Source organism: Acartia tonsa, chromosome 4 (assembly GCF_053477335.1).
Source record: "Acartia tonsa isolate MP-2025a chromosome 4, ASM5347733v1, whole genome shotgun sequence".
Taxonomy (NCBI): Eukaryota; Metazoa; Arthropoda; class Copepoda; order Calanoida; family Acartiidae; genus Acartia; species Acartia tonsa.
Genome location: NC_137263.1, coordinates 22,208,168 through 22,225,767, shown reverse-complemented (window position 1 = coordinate 22,225,767; position 17,600 = coordinate 22,208,168). Strand labels below are relative to the sequence as shown.

Sequence of the window (17,600 nt, the reverse complement as noted above, 5' to 3'; positions counted from 1 at the left end):
ATTTGTTTACTTTTTAAAAGTTTTAACAAATCTAAAGTAAAGGGTTTTAGCCATCTCCTTGCAATCTTTTCCCAATTGCAAAAAATTATTTTTCAAGCACTCTGACAATAAACAAAATGGCAGTAAAAATAAAGTTAAAATGCATGCAAAACACTAAATATTTTCCATTTTTAGGCACAGGATGAATGCTTTGACAGCCAATGAAAAGCCAGGGAAGAAGTGTTTAAAACTGAACCCAGACTGACCTGCAACCCTTCCTCCCCCCCCCCCCCCACCACAGCCCCTCCTATGCTGTAAGTCTCCAAAATTTAGTTTAAACCAAGATAAGCTTGAGTGGATCAGGGATCTAAAGGGATAAAACAATGGTCAATAAATTGATGTATTTCCCCAATTATGATACACAAAATTAACTCTTCTGTAGAATATAATAAGAGGTTGAAAAGTTTGGGCACTCAACTTAATGAACCAACCAATCATAATTCAATAAAAGTCACCAAAATTGTTGAGCCAACGAAAAAGAAACTTTTGGGACTATGGGAATAAACAGCCCAATGTCCCCTCCCTCCCTGTAAGAGGATATTTGCAAGTGAGCACCTATTTTCAGACTTACCATGCATCAAACAATGTTTAAACTCAGACGACACCAGATTTTTTTAAGGAGAGCTGTTAATTAGTATACCTATAAATCATAGTAACGGATACGCCCCTAGATGCCTATAAATGACGACATACTGTCCTACCATTGGTTAATCAAAATGTATAATGGCCTGCCATTGGTATTAGATAATTTAGTCTTTGTATTTAATTCCATTTTAGGTCCGGTTTTAGGTCCATACTGTAATATGTAGAAATTGTTTTTATTATTTGGAGACTGAAATTATCCCACTATGCAAAAATGTGCCCTGTGACACATTGCAGACAATTGTTTTGTAGCTGGCTAAGATGAGCCATAAACATAAATACTAAACAGTTTAGTTGGGGCCTTTAACTTCACTTGCAAGGGATGTAAACTACAGGGATCTAATGGGATAAGACAATGGCCGATAAATTGATTGGACACTCAACTATTTCAACTAACTAATCAAAATTAAATAAATGTCTCCAAGGCTTTGAAGCCAACGAATAAGAAAACGTTATGACAAAACTTTAGGGACTAGTGTAATAAACAGCCTAATGTCCCCTCCCTCCATGGATGCAAACTAACTTTTATAACACATCTGGGTTTGTTGCATACTCTGCTTAACTTTTTTTTCAAAAACACAACACTGTAGTTCATCCGCTCGTCGTCGGTAATTTATAGTTCGAGCAACGCGTCAAAACTAAAGATATTTAATTTGGATCCTACGGTTGCTATGTCATGTGCGCGACATAAATAGTTAGAGTAGAGAAATGCCTTGGCCCAAAACATGCACAACTCATTAACAAACAATGGTCGTTCAATCAAAGAGTTGGTTGTATATATGATGAATGTACACTTTATACCGATGCGTGGAGAGGTCTAGAACCCGAAGCGACACGAATCCCTCTAGCTAGAGGTCATTATCATTTTAGTGTTAATTATCATAAAGTGCATATAGAATTCTACTAGTTATTCTTCATGTTGATCATAAAATTAATTTGAAAAATACATATATTCTGCAGGTTTGCTCTGATATTTATGCAATTTTTGTTGAACTAAACATTTAAACCAAATTTCGACACAATTGCTTAAATACTTGACAGGGTATATATAAAGTTTAATATTGCCTTTTAAAGATAGAAATAAGTACAGAAAAAAATGCCCGTCTAAAGTGCTTGAAATTTAGGTCTTTTCAGGTAAAAAAAAACCCGGTGAATGTTGATTGATTTGCCAATAAAAATACAGAAATACCGCCACCTAAAAAGTGACACCCTTTCTGATGATGGGTCATTTCAAACAAAAACATTCTTTGCGACGAGTTTTTTTCATGGCAAGGCAGCTTCCAACCTTTTACATAGTCAAAACATGTCTCAGTTGAAATTTTTTTGACAATTTGAGAGCATTTTATTTTGATCACTTCAATTCAGACAATATTACTTTGTCCCACTATTGCAGTTAGGCAGATGATTTACTTTCTAATTACTTTCGAAGAATTTTTATTACATTTTCTAACACATTAGTACTATAAGAAATACTAATTGCTGCGCCCCTAATATCTAGGTTCATAGAAGGATAGGAAAGAACATAAAAATGGACTAAAGCAATCCTAGGACCTATGTGAAGCTTTCTTAAAACTAAGAGCTCAATCAATTCAGTAGTTATTGAAATCTTAAGCTACAGACAAAGAAACCATACTAATTTAAGTAAAAAGTACTTTATAAGGATACTTAATAATACAGGAATAGGTCAATTGAAGAAAACCTAAAAAAAAAGTTTTAATCATAATTGTCCTGCATTTTATATTTTGATACAAACAAGGATGAAAAAACATCCAATGATAGCGATGCCAAAAAATGGATACACACAAGCGCAGAATAATTTTATAGAGCAGCGGCCATAAAAAAGTTTTTTTTGTATCGTGAACAATATACAGACCGACGGAAAATATTATAGAATAGATGCTCAAGGTCACGTATTTTAAATAGAAAATTACGTTTCCATACAGAAATTCAGACGGACAATTGTATATACTTGCAATTACAGAGTAGCTTGGGTACTAAAAAACTTCTAAAAATCGTAGGTAAGGGAGGGGATATTGAATCTTTTAGCAGAGGACCTTGTCTGGATTTAATTTTATCTGCTAGTTTGTAAAGGAGCCTTGTTGATAAAAACAAAACAAGTAGTTTGAGTCCTAGTGACAACTATGACACGAATCTAACAAAACTGTTCAAATATTGCATTTACTTTATAAAGCGTTTCCCCGATAAATATCGGATTTTTCCATGTCTATATTGAGACACGGAGAGACATTTCGGCTTCAATTATAAACATTGACAAAAACTTGGTATTTTATTCCTAACAAAATTGGACAGTTTTCACCCTGGTTTACGTAGTTTTATTGGTTTATAAAAATGTTTATAATAACAACCAGGGAGGGATGGGACATTGGGCTGTTTATTACACATGTCCCCAAAGTTTTAAAATAAAGTTTTCGTATTCGTTGGCTCAACAACTTTGAGACTATTATATTGAATTTTGATTGGTTGGTTCATTAAGTGTCCAAACGTTTCAACCACTTATGGTAATCTACAGAAGAAGTATTTTTGTGTATCATCATTGGGGATGTAAATGAATTTATCAGTCATTGTCTTATCCTTTAAGATTCCTGAATAACAAAACTCTTATTCCAAGAAATGAAAATATTTTTCCCTCCAAATAAAATCACTACATATTTAGAAGCAGTCAAATAAAAATAAAAAAATGACATGTTCTTACAATATCACATTACATTGTGTTATATAAAGTAGTAGGTTTTTTTGTTTGAAGCTTAAGATCGCAATAACTACCACAAAACCCCCAAAATATTTTGTTGATTTGACTTTAGAAAAACAATTAATCACATATTTTAAAAGCAAATATTTAAGATTTTTGTTGATATACAATTCTACTAAATTCAGACGCTTTTTATAGAATTTTCGTGTATAGAAATACTATACCATAAGGAGTGTATAATTTTATTGTATTTTTAATTATTTTATGATTCTAAAAAAAACTGTAAACAAATTTGTCTTCAGGAAGTTTAGATGTTTCCAAATGCAAAATCAGAAGTAAATTATAATGTAGATTTGTTATACCTCTGGTTAATACCTCTAGAGACGGTGAATAATAGTATAGGGCCAGACTCTTACAATAGGCCTCTAGGCATCCTCACTTTTACAGACAACCAACCCTTTGATTGCAAAACCTTTGCCATGAAGTCCTGACTGTGCATGCATGTATAATAAGTTGCGTCTGTTTTGTGCATAGGCATTCCCCAGTCTATTATTATTAATGTCACGCATCTGACATCGATTTCACCTTAGGTATGAATCATATAAACAGAAAATAAACATAGCCAATAGAAATCTGAATCTATAAATCAATAAATAAAACATACCGGCGTATAATAGACCTTTGTTACAAGGAGGGAGATGGCCTTTGGCTGTTTATTACACTAGTCCCCAAAGTTTTCTTATAACATTTTCTTATTCGTTTATGGATTTTTAATGGTTGGTTCATCAAGTTCACCGTCCAAACGTTTCAACCCCTAAATTTAATCTACATAAGGGGTAATTTTGTGTATTTTCAATGGGGCTGTACATCAATTTATTGGCCATTGTCTTTTCCCTTTAGATCCCTGCCTTTGTTACTTTAACTTAATTATAGTCTAGTCGTTAGGTCAGGTACGACAATTAACGTTTGAACACTTTTAACGGTTTCACTATTAAGGAACGGTAGAGTAAGAACGAAAAAAAAAGCATTTAGATCTGAATGATTTTATTTCAATCTGGCAAGAATCATACAATTATTATTTTCATACATCTTACCAGTCCAAAGATATAATAATAATAAGAATAACAAATCATTAAGAAAATCAAATAATAACTAAAAAATTATTAGATAACAATGAGATTAGATTAAAATAAAGAATTAATATGAAATATTAACCTCAACATTGTGTTTATAAAAAGCTCTATAGAAATGAGAAATATTTAGGTTTAATAGGAACAAAGATTTAAATCATAATTCAATGTAAATTTCATTTATTACTACCCAATAAAGTAGGTTTTTAAACAAATTATCTGAAAACGATTTTTATAGTATTTGTTCATTTTGTAAACTTTAACACAAACTAACGTTTTTTTTTGCTGGAAGACAATTCTAAACGAAACCCTCTAAATCAAAAATTAATTTATATGATACAATTTTTTTAGCAGACCCTATATTTTAGAATAAAAATTTACACTGAAATACAATTTAATTTTAAATGCGAATATTATTTGTAACAATTTTAAGAGCAAGAAAGAAAATAATTATTACTTTGATAAAAAATTATCCATAGTTGACTTATTACATTTTCTTATTTCCAAATTCTTATTTGCAATTGAAATCGCAAGGTACAATTTACTAAATAAGAAGACATATTATTAATAGTATTTATCAGGGCTCGGCAACCGTAACTTTGGCACGTCGCTCTACAACAAGCTGTGAATATCTGTCGAATTTGAGAGAATATGCAGCCGACAAAATTTTTAGACAGAATTAATAAGTTACAGCCATAGAAGATGGGACTAAAAGCATATAATGCCAAAGCAGTGGCCGTCTTTTTTAACGGTCTTACACCCGAGCCGCCTTGAAACTTCAGCTGCCAAGCCTTACAACTAAGATTAACAGCCATAGGATTTAGTTTATTTTTCAAAGATTTAGAAACTTTTTCAGTAATCTACATGATAAATGTTTACTGAAAATAATATGTCTTCTTAAAAGCATTCTAAAAATATGAATTATAATAATAAAATTACTAACAATAATCATTCAATACTAACAAAGATCATTTTATAAAAAAAATCAATTGTAATACACAAGCCAAATATTTTAGCATCAAACAATTATGGATAATTAATTGTTATTTTGTCTAAATGGTTATTTTCTTATTCAAACTAAAATACTGCACATTATCTAGAATCTAAAATTTCAAAATTGCTAAAATATTCGGCTTTCCTTCTAAAGAGATTTTTAAACTCTTATTATATTACAAGGATGACAACATCCATAAAAGCGAAGCACTGAAACGGTAGGACAAACGGACATTAAAACTTGTATAGTATCTGAACTGAAAAATCGGAACATAAATATATAAATGTCGAATCAAAATTGTAGGTAAATTTGTTGAAAAACTGCTTAAAAACAGGATAATGTTTATGGACATACTTACATTTTTGGACTTGATTATAGAGTTGCTTCGCTTATAATATTGTTCTTTGTTGTCCCAGGAATCAATATACCAAAAATCAGATCAAACGGATAATTAAAACACTTGAAAATTTGTTGTTAAAAAAGTAGAAAAATCAACATGTTTAAAATGGACGTACGGACATTCTGGTAATGATTATAGAGTTGCTACGCTTTCTAAATCGAACCCAACTACTACAGGAATCATCATGCAAAGTTTGAAATCGATAGGACAATTCTAACATGCCTAAATTAACGAATAAAAGCTATCTATCTCGGACGGACGGACGGACGGACGTACGGACGGACGTACGGACGGACGGACGGACCGACCCTAATTATAGAAAAGCTTCGCTTTTAATAAAAAAATTATGTACTAGGAACTTTTTTCTAGATTTCAAATACTTTTAACCAGGATTTATATTTTTATCACTTTGAATTGAGCATAAAATGCCTACAATATAAGTTAATCAAATTAGTCTTTAAGGTGGTCTTTTTTTTATTGAAATAGGTTCATTTAATTTTACCTATGTTTTCATCATTTTTTTTGTCTTATGGACATTTTCTGACACTTTTTATTTTCATTTTTATTTTGCAGGACTAGTTTCTAGGTTACCCGATCTATGAGGATATTTTAACTGGAAAGTCAGGATTATTTATACTTTTCTTGATAACTTTTGTTTTGATATAGAAAAGTTTGGGGGATTTTTTTGGTCTGGATCGGTTGGGTTAAACTCGCTACAAGATCTGGACCCTGTATGTCGCACATGTGTGCAGACATGTGTTTTTATTATCTGCACATGTATGTACAAGTAATTATTAGAATAGCATACTAGTCTCAATATATATTTAATAATAATAAGTTCACTAGATATTTCACCCTGTTGATTTGATAAAAAATTTCTCCAATATAAATTGGATTTTTTAATTGTCTTTTTTAGAAAATGTTTTTTTTTATTACTCAATCATAATTTGTATTATTTATTTAACCAGCAGCCGCCAACAGTGTATCTTAATCTGTTAATTCAAACACAAAACAATGATTTAACATTTGAATAGGAGCAATTTCATATGGTTTCTCTTAAATACATGTAAATCATTAAATACATATGTGATGTTGTAAAAAGCTTCAATTCCATCTATTTAGATTATTAATCTAAAAGGTAAATGTGTGAAACCTTATTAATATTTGTTTGTGTGTGTGTATGTGTGCTAAAATACTGATAATGTTAATCTTGAGAAGAAATAAGAAATTTGTTGGCTTCATCGCACAATTATGCCAAAACACATAATTTCATATAAAAAACACCGCCGTTTCCTTGTTATATCAAACTTTGCAATGAAAAGTATATAAAATGCCTTGAATATTTTCATTAAAATGTCTTTTTTCTTCACACAAGAATGTATATTTTTTCCCGATACATAAACAATTATCTGCCGCCAAAAAAATCTATACAACAAATGCCGCTAAAATTCTTTGCAAATTTCCCTCTTTATTGCAAAATTTTTGCACATTTGCCGCGTCGCATTATTGGTTTTAGACTTTGACTTGAGGGGAAACTAAACTGAGGGGAAGGGGGGCATTTGGTGGCTTAGTCTAAAATGGGAAGGCTCTGGAAGGGAAATTTAAAGAAAATAAACAAAAGGTGATGTCTAAGTTAATTTCAATAATAATTTTTTGTTTCCTACTTTTTTGTTTTATTTACAAATCACAAATTCTTAAGAATTCTTTTCAAACAAATCAAAAATAGTTATGCGATATAAAAGCTTTTTATATCTTTTTATTATGAGATATACACCTCTGCCCATTGTTTGCAATTGGTGTGTAACAATACCCTTCTAATTCAGATTCTTTCAACTTTGATTGATCTTGTAAATAGTAAAAAGCTGCCTCCCCCCGGCTATAACACGCACATTTAACGTGCCTTTTAATTTTATATACTTTCAAAATTATATTTTAGCAGACATACACACACTCTTAATGACAATCGTTTAAAATGTTCATGATTCTATTTTTAATAGTTGTTGGTTGCCATTACTATTATAGCTGGATTCGTGTTTTTCTGTTTCATTATTGTTTATTGATGTATTTTCAACGTCATTGAGTAATGATCTCGCCACTGTGTGTGTTGAAAATGTTTGAAGTGTAGGTATAATGGAGGCTGGGGATGATAATAAGGAGCCTCCAGTTGCTGCTCCTGATAATGCTAGTGAAGATACATCCACTGAAGATGACATGTGACAAGATGATTCTGCCGTTTCAGACTCTTCTGTTGTGTCTTGAGCAGCTGTCATGCTGGCTGCTGAGTGGGCTGCTAACAGCGGGGCGGCTGCTGACAGTGACGCTGCCGCCGCAGAAATGGACGGCGGAGGCGTCGACGTTGGTGGTAGGACGCTGTATCATGATGTTGTGGGCCCGCTGCGATCATGCGCGTAGTTCTTAATTTGAGACAAAGATATGAGATTCGAACCTGCTGTCTTCGATTCAAAGCCAACCTAAAATAAAATAAATTTAGATTCTAGAAAAATATATATTATATATAAATCAATTTTTAGACCTTTACTTTTTAATTTAAAAGAGATATTCTTTATTTCTTTTAAAAGTTTAGTGAAACTAAAAAAATATATGTGTCTAACCTGGCTTTGCCTTTGGAATGAGATAGGATCATAGAAAGGATACCCTCTTGTCCCTGTACTCATGTTGAATCCCGCTGAAGTCGGCAGTACTCCGGCCCCGTTGATCGGCGAGAAGGCGGACGCCGCCTTGCTCGGATCCGTTCCCCATCCGCCGCCGCCGCCCATGGCGTAGCCCTGCTGCCGCAAATCCTCCGCGAATCCTGGATGGAACCTGGTCGGATCCATGAGTCCCTGGCCGTACGGGTCCAACCTGTCGTGGCCCTGGTACAAGCTCGGGTCCATCTTGGGCCAGTACAGGTCGTGCTGCAGAGATGAGGGGCCGGCAATGATGGGCGGCCGTTTGTCCGCTCGGTCGGCGTGTTTCTGCATGTGCTTGGCAAGATAGGTTTCCTATAAGAGAGTATGCTGAATCATTAATTGTGTTGGATGTCTGTCTACTTGGCCTGGGGTGCCCCCAAGCTTCTACAGCAAGAAACACTGGTGTAAGATTAAACAGGCTGCCAAATTCAAAACAAAAATACTTGTCTTTATTTTAAGATTTTGTAGCCCTTTCAAATTATTTTTTAATTTCACACTAACAACTTTAATAACAAGTATGAAAGTATGAATTGTAAATAAAAAAAAAATAATAATATAAAATAAGCACGAATAAAAAAGTATAAAAACAAAATTTGGCAACTGTTACCCAATGTTCGCTTTTGAAGAAAAATGGATGTTTCCAAAATGTGATAAGAAACGTATATATAGACATTTATATATACAACAAATAGGAAAACTTATCCAAGTTGGGAAAGAGACATTGGAAGATTTTTATGTTTTTTATAAAGCTTAGGTTCGCTAACTCTGCAGTATTAGCAGCGGGGTTTTACCTCAAAGTGCCTTGTTGAGCATAGAACACAGGGAGGGATTTTTAGGTTAGATTATAATTGGTACTGGGTAGCCCACAGGGATGAGGTAAACTGCATAGGACCACCCCCCCCCCCAACACTAAATTTCCTTTTCTTTTTAAATTAATGAGAGGGGGAGATCACTACTCGAAAGAAAATCTTCCCTTAGTAATCAATACAATACCCCTTTGAATTCTTTGTTATTATTAGAAGCTGTTTATAGTGCCTATAAAAAATGACGTAATACTGGCCTTCCATTGGTCAATTAAAATGTAAACTGGCCTGCCATTGGTATTTTAGTCTGTGTATTGGTCTATTATTGGTCATTTGTGTTGTATGGCGTCATTTTAATTATACTTTAAGGTCTTTACAAACAACCACTTATATACTGTAGAGTAGCTTCGCCCCCCCAAAAATTCTGTATTTACCTGTGTATAGCTTTTCCCACAGTAGGAACATATGTGTGTCTTTATATGCTTAGATTCTTTGTGTTTGGGTATGTGGTCGAACAGGGCCTGCTCGTCAGAGAAACATTTGTAGCAGGAGTTACACTTGTAGGGCTTGTCTGTCTGGTGACATCTGGAGTGAGACTGCAGGTTAGACAACTGGGAGAAGGCCTTCGTACAACCTATAACAGAAATATTTGAGCTCTATGATCCTGAAATGTAAAATCTATTGGACTATAGATAAAGCTAATACTCAAAGGTTTATTAACAATTTCTCTCATTAGTTGAATAGAATATTTTTAAAATTTTTTATTAGATCTTGATAGGTTGGTTTAAACTAGAAGTATCCACACTTTTCAACCAATATTTTATTCTACAGAAGGGGTATACATTGTGATTATCATGTTTTGTTATGTATATCAATTTGATGTCAATGTTTTGTCCCTTAAGATCCCTGATTTAAAACAAAGTTTATAATATCAATAGCTTAGTAACTCCATAGTATATCATATCAAAGCAAAGATTATTATGCCCTAAAAACATTAAAAAAGGTAGATTGTGGATGTTGTCATTCTGTATGAATCTTTTTATAGTGCCTATAAAAAGTCATACTGGCCTACCATTGGTCAATTAAAATGTATACTGGATTGCCATTAGTAATTTAGTTTATGTATTGGCTGTCATTAGTCATTTGTGTTGTATGAAGTCATTTTTATAGGCTCTACAAAGAGCTTCATTAACAAAATTAAAAATCGAATAAATTCAAGTACAAAGGTGGAATGTGGATGTTGTCATCCTTGTTTTCTATATAATATTTAAGTAAAATTTTTTTGAAGTAACATACACACACACACACACGCACACACACTTACATTCAAATAGCATAGGAAAAGAAAATTCGATAACTTTCAGTAAATGTCCAATAAAGTCAATTGTTGTAAAATGCCAATTTATAAAAGTAAGGAAAACATCCCCCCCCCCTTCTCTCTATCAGCGACAAAAACTCCTCTTGAAAATAATATCATGTGACTGGTATAGCATGTATAGTAGAGTGTTTCAAACTCCTTGAATTTTGAAATAAAATGATTTCGTTGATAGGTTATTACAAACAATGCTCTTAGCCTTTTTTGATGATGGAGCATTTTTCAAACTTTATATTCAGTACTAGTAGAACAAATTTAAGTATTTTTGAAAAATACATCAGTTTATTTAAGCTCTTTATAGTGCCTTAAAAAATGACGCCATACAATACAAATGACCAATGGTAGGCCAATACACAGACTAGATTTCCAATGACAGGCCAGTATATATTTCAATTGACAACTTGTAGGCCAGTATGACGTTCTTTTATATAGGCAATAATAAAAAGCTTCCAATATATTCATTGTAAAAAAGGAATATTTTCAATTATAGAAATCAACTTCTTGATGTAACTTTTAGCCCCTCTAATCTATATACTGTAAGTATATGGGGGAATTTATGATATATGAATTTGTGTATTCGAATATTGGCATCAATCGTAACCGTAAAATGGGGATGAGAAAAAGTCTGCTAAAAATCTGAGTTTTTTTCTTCTTGTTAAATTACAAGAATTACAACCTTCATAGGAGAGAAACCTATACATTTAAGACAATTATCAGCGTTTGATAATAATATTTGATAAGTAAGCAGAACCTGCAAGTAACTGAGGAATGTATTTAAATTGTTTTTAGCTAAACAGCATAAAATAAATATATATAGAAGCAGCTTATAGTGCCTATAAAAAACGTCATAAAATGAAAATGATCAATAATAGGCCAATACACAGACTAAACAAAAAGGTACACTGACAAACGTCCTACTACGACAAACGTCCTAATGCGACAAACATCCTAATCCGACAAACCTCCTAAACGACAAACGTCCTAAGCGACAAACCTCCTAAACGACAAACCTCCTAATGCAACATCTTTTAAGTAAAACCCCCTAAAAACTTTTCAATTGATATCACATCTATTAAGTGTGAGGTAAGGGTCGATATTTTTAATGCAAGGTTGTATCGGGTTCGAAACCATGCCGTTGGGTAGCCAACACAGACTTTGGGACAACTGTCGGACGGATTTTTAAATTTCACCCTGTGGACAATGTTATTTCGTTTTTGAATTTCGTCCCTGTGTGTTTTATCGCCATATTGGATTTTATTGTTTAACTTTCTTAACAGCAGTGGTGAATTTTGTCCTTAAATTTGGAAGATTTTTTTTATTTTTTAACTTTTGAAAAATTTTAGGACGTTTTACTTAAGAAATGTCGCATTAGGATGTTTGTCCCTTTAGGTGGTTTGTCGCATTAGGGGGTATGTCGCTTAGGAGGTTTGTCGCATTAGGATGTATGTCGCATTATGAGGTTTAGGACGTTTGTCGCATTAGGACGTTTGTCTCTTTAGGAGGTTTGTCGGTGTACCAACAAAAACAACTAATAGCAGGCCAGTATACATTTCGAAATTGACCAAAGATAAGCCAGTATGGTGTTATTTTTTATAGGCACTAAAACAATTCTTAAAAAGTTAATCCTTCTATTTTTTATTTCTTTTCTTTTACCCCCCTTTCTAAATTATCATAATACACCCTTACATTATACATATATGCCTGATGATAAGAGAGGGGGAATTATCCTCAGCAGAATGTCAATGCAATCAATTCAAGGGAGTTGAAGGATCTTCAAAATAAAAACAAAGAAGTTCTTGTTTCCAATATTATTGTTAGGAGTGGGGCTACTCTATAGCTCATATTGTCTGTCTGTCCGTCCGTCAGTATCATCCTTGGGAGTATGGAAATTACTTAGCTGCCATAAAAGATAGACAGGTGAATTTATGTGCTTTTGACTAATGTGAATCTACTTAAAGTTTTACTTTGTTCTTCCATAATGCTATTGAGAATTGAATTTAAACTAGTAAGCTGTTGGGAGCAAGCTTTTCAAATAGCTTCTACCTTTTAACTTAATTAGTACTTTTATAGTTTACACACATGGTTAATTAATGATGTTTTTATCCTTGTTTTTATGTTTATTTATCAGTTTTATAATTCTCCTTTAAGTTAAAGCAATATTCAACTAACCTGGAACATTTGTATATATGCTTTTCCTTTATTGAACTGTTTATTTTTATACCATCTTTTAAAAGAAATTGATGATACGTAATAACATATCAATTAATAGCTTTTAGCCTTAAAATCCTTTTCCCAGAATGCTAGGTTTCAACCCTCCCCCCCCCCCGAACCATCCTTCTGTAATCATTTTTTAAAATGTTCCTGAAATGGAGGGGACCCACCTAAAAAATGAATACTTTTTGTGTGTTTTTAAAAGCTCCGAATTTATAGTTCTGAACATTTTAGTTTTATGTACAATGCTACCAGGGATCTAAAGGGATAAGATAATTGCCGATAAATTGATGTATATCAAATAAGATAATAAGCCAAATTACCCAAAGAAGTTAAATTCTTCTTTTAAATTACCCCTTCTGTAGATTACAATTGGTGGTTGAAATGTTGAATAAACCAATCAAAATTCAATAAAAGTTCTCAAAGTTGTCAAAGCAAAGATAAGAAAGCGTTGTTATAAAACTTCTGGATTAGTATGGTTAGCAGCCCAATGTCGCCTCCATCCCTGCAATGTTACGCAGTCCAATTATCCAGTACACCGAAACAACGACAACGATTACGCCAATGGATTTAGAATACATGGATATTGTGACAGGGGAATTTTTAATGCTAATTTAGGTTGCTAATATAGTCTTCTGTTGAGGGTTAATACGTTTCTCCATGGTCATGGGAGGGGATTGGGTGGTATATTTATATTAGCCAGCTGAGAGAAATTATTTATCAGGGTATGCGAGAATCTCTCACAATATCCACGTATTATATATCCATTATTACGCGAGTGAGTTGCTTGTCAATCATTCTGAACTTGACCATCATATTCATAATTGGTACGACAATTAATACATAGTGATCCTACTCTACAAGTAAACCATGTTAGTCTGTTTTTCGTTATTGGCTGTTTATTACACTAGTCTACAAAGATTTATAACAACGTTTTCTTATTCGTTGGCTAAACAACCATGGGGACTTTTTATGAATTTTGATTTATTAAGATGAGTGTTTAGACGCTTAGACCACAAATTGTAATTTATAGAAGGTATTTTTGTGTATCATTATTAGGGATGTACATTAATTTATCGGTCATTGTCTTATCCATTAATATCCCTGACTATTTGCTGTCTAATATTTACTTTTTGTTTACTATTACTTCGCTACTTCTGGATAGAATTTTTCTTTTTTTTTAACTGCACAGGATAATTAGTACAACTGTCAAATCAAAACTTTCTTATTTCACTTGCATTCATAATTCTCATTGCTTTTTTATGCTTACAGTTTAAATGAGTGCAGCTTCTCTATATTCATTACTTATCAGTCCTTAATCAGTAATCAAATGAATCCCAATCTTTTTAAATTGTGCCTTCAATAGGAATTAGATATGATAAAATATAAAACATCTTCAAAATCAGTGTTTTATAATTATTTGTATATTTTTGTCTGTAGCAAAGGATATGGACAACCGCTGAACCGATATGGTTCTCCTTAGAGTGAAGCTTCTTATACATAGGTCAAGGTAAGGTTTATAACTATTTTGGGGGAGGGTATCTCTCTACCCTCTCAAAACATATCGCCTAACTGATTAACTGATTCTGAGGTGCGAGTCTCCTCACAACCCAATAACTCAAGTGCCCCTAGAGGCTTCTAGCGGTTTAACAATTTAGTAATTATTATTTATCAAAAATTATAACTCAATGCTTTGCTGTAAGCTGTAAAATGAAAAGAAAAAATGCATCTTAGGACAGAAAAAAAACTTTCTGTTGCATAATTCTTGTTTTTATCGATATTTCATAAGCTTTCCAACATTTAATGCATAGAAATTATTATTTTATCATGAAGGACTTGCAGGAAACAATGAATAAAGAAAAATTAGTTCTTTTCATATTCTAAAATTTTTTTGACAAAAAGATAATTAGCCATTTTTTGGATAATATTACATTATTTGCAAAGTTTCTTATGTGTTATTTAACTAACTCTTTTCTCTTTTACTTTTTAAGCAAAATATTTTGTTTTGGTAAGAACTACGCTATAGCTTTAGATTTTTTTTTTTTTTGGGGGGGGAGGGATTAGGTGGTTTATACCTGACTATTTTAAGGGAGTGGTGTACCCCCGCCTCCCTGATAAAACTCTCTTTGGGCCGCATATCCCCCCAAATCGTACGAAGTCCCTAATTCAGGGGGTTATTGGTTTATTTAAATTTTAGTTACTCTTATCAAATGTAAGCCATCCGTTGCAAAACAGAAGAACATACCCTTAACTTAGAAAAGTCTGGCTGTTTCAAGACACTCCTTGCAGATGAGGTGGGTGGCACTTGTGTAAAATTTGATAGATATGACAGCCCTGGTAATGAATAGGATTTCTGTGTGCCCCATGTACATGTAGAAAATATTAAAACTTTTACTTTGATATTTTTTATGTAATTGCTTTGAGACAAGAATTTATAACTGTTTAACCAACATTAGAATATAGAATAGATAGTTTTTTGCACAATATAAATTTTTTTTGACAAAAGAAACTTTTAACTGAATTTCAATGCTTCTGTGTATGAACGAGTGGATAAAGCATAAATAAACAAAGTAAGCTATAACTTTGCTTGAAATTTACCAAAAAATTTCACAAATAATTAATTGATTTTATTATTATTAATAGAAGAGAAACTTTTTGTAGTGCCTATAAAAATGACGTCATACTGGCCTACCATCGGCCAATTAAATGTATACTGGCCCGTCATTGGTAATTTAGTCTGTGTTTTGGTCTATCATTGGTCATTTGTATTGTTCTTGGCATTTTTTAGAGGCACTATAAAGGGCTTCATTGCTGACAGAAACATACCTGGAATCCTACATTTGTATGGCTTGTCCCCTGTGTGTGTTCTGATGTGTTGTTGAAGATGTGAGAGCTGAGTAAACTTTCTCTGACAGATCTCACACCTGTATGGCTTGATGCCAAGATGGATGCGCGTGTGTTGGGACAGGTAGGAACTGTTGGCAAAGGCCTTGTTGCAGCTGGCGCACTTGTAGGGCTTCGGTTCCCTCATATGTATCTGGGTGTGCAGCTGCAGGTCAGCTTTACTTGCAAATATCTAAAGAAAAGAAAAATGTTTCATATAACACAAAGTAGATGGAAGACAAATTAATCGTCCTAATTTTTTCTTTACATGAAGCTTCTCTAAATAAGCAAGCCCTAATTTTTACAATTAACTTAAATTTATATTTGTATTTTTCTTTAACTCTTAAAGACCAAGTTTTTAAGGCAAGGAAAGCTCTAAAAAGTGTCCGAAAAAATAAGCTGTGTGACGTCATACAAATGAGGGATGAGAGGAGAAGTGGGAATGGAAAACCCTTAAAAAGTGTTGGATCTATAGACGTCACACGGCTAATTTTTTCGGACACTTAGTAGAGCTTCAAGGCTAGGCACAATTTTTGATTTTGAAAAATACATCTAATGTTTTACTAAAGTCTAAGTTGCAAAATACTTCAAAATAAAGTTTATATTCTGCTATAACCCTACTGTTAAGAAATTTTCCAATGAAAAAATATTAGTTTTGCTAAATTCCAAGAAACTTTTATAATCTGACAAGCCCGAAACCAATATCTATCTGGCTAACAACAATTTTGCAAAATTATTTTCCGAATCCAGTTTGTATTTGTTTTGGTTTAGAGTGCACCTTTTTGCGGACCTTTGTTCAAGCCTTGGGTGTCAATTTTTACAATTGCACACTGGTCACTTTTTGCTGGAGATATTTGTGTCTGATTTTTATATCAACAATTTAGAATTGATTCAAGAAATGAAATTTGATACAATTCTATAAGTAATCTTTGTTATCAAGTTATATTTCAATAAGTTTATTTATTTGATAATACACAAAAAAAATGCGTATTAGGCTTACTGTACATATTATATCGATAAAAAATATTTGAAAACTTTTCTTTTCTTCATAAACACATACTCAATACAATATCAAATCTCTGCAACAAACGGCCATTTCAGCATATGCCATTGGAATAATAGTTATTTAGTATACCGCATCGTATTAAATACAGCTTTCCACAGATATTAAGATGAAAAATCATAAGATTAAAACTAGTTTTGTTAGTCCCGAATGGCCGAACGCCCTGGCTAACAAAATTGGTTTTAATTTTTATTTTTATTGCAATATTTGTGGAAAATGATTTTTTCAAATGACTGAAAACCGGTAGTAATCCAGCGGATTTTAATCGGTTTCGAAGCCATGCTGGACAGATATTTACCTGTGGACACATTTTGCATTGATATTTCCTAGCTGGCTGGTGGGAGTGCTGCGAATGGGAGTGGAGCCCACCCCCGCTCCCAGACATCTTCGCAACATTGATAGGCTGTGGGACAATGAGGGGTGCAGAGCTGGGGGGAGACGCGGACCCCGGGGACTCGCCCCTAACACTCCCGTAATAACCTCCAGACTCGCCTACAAAAAAAGATTCATCATTAATTGGTTCAGATGCCACCGCCCCCCCCCCCACAATTTTATTAGCGCAGCTACTATGAAAAAAAAACACGAAACCTAGAATATTAGATTTTCAGCTGTTGTTGGGGGGGGGGGGGGGGGGGCACATATATTTGAATTGACAACCTT

At 33.2% G+C, this 17,600-nt stretch overlaps 1 protein-coding gene across 1 annotated transcript in view; it reads right to left on the bottom strand.

Annotated features, from left to right (window-relative positions):
- Positions 1-7,374: 7,374 nt before the first annotated feature.
- Positions 7,375-17,600, bottom strand: part of LOC145316446 (uncharacterized) — a 29,058-nt gene continuing 18,832 nt past the window's right edge. Inside the window, exons 3-7 of the mRNA XM_080156942.1 lie at positions 17,239-17,432; positions 15,821-16,070; positions 9,843-10,042; positions 8,528-8,917; positions 7,375-8,386 (exon numbers count right to left, since the gene is read on the bottom strand). Coding sequence (XP_080013068.1) covers positions 8,291-8,386; positions 8,528-8,917; positions 9,843-10,042; positions 15,821-16,070; positions 17,239-17,432 — 1,130 coding nt within the window. The 3' untranslated portion in view covers positions 7,375-8,290. The remainder of the gene's footprint in view (positions 8,387-8,527; positions 8,918-9,842; positions 10,043-15,820; positions 16,071-17,238; positions 17,433-17,600) is intronic.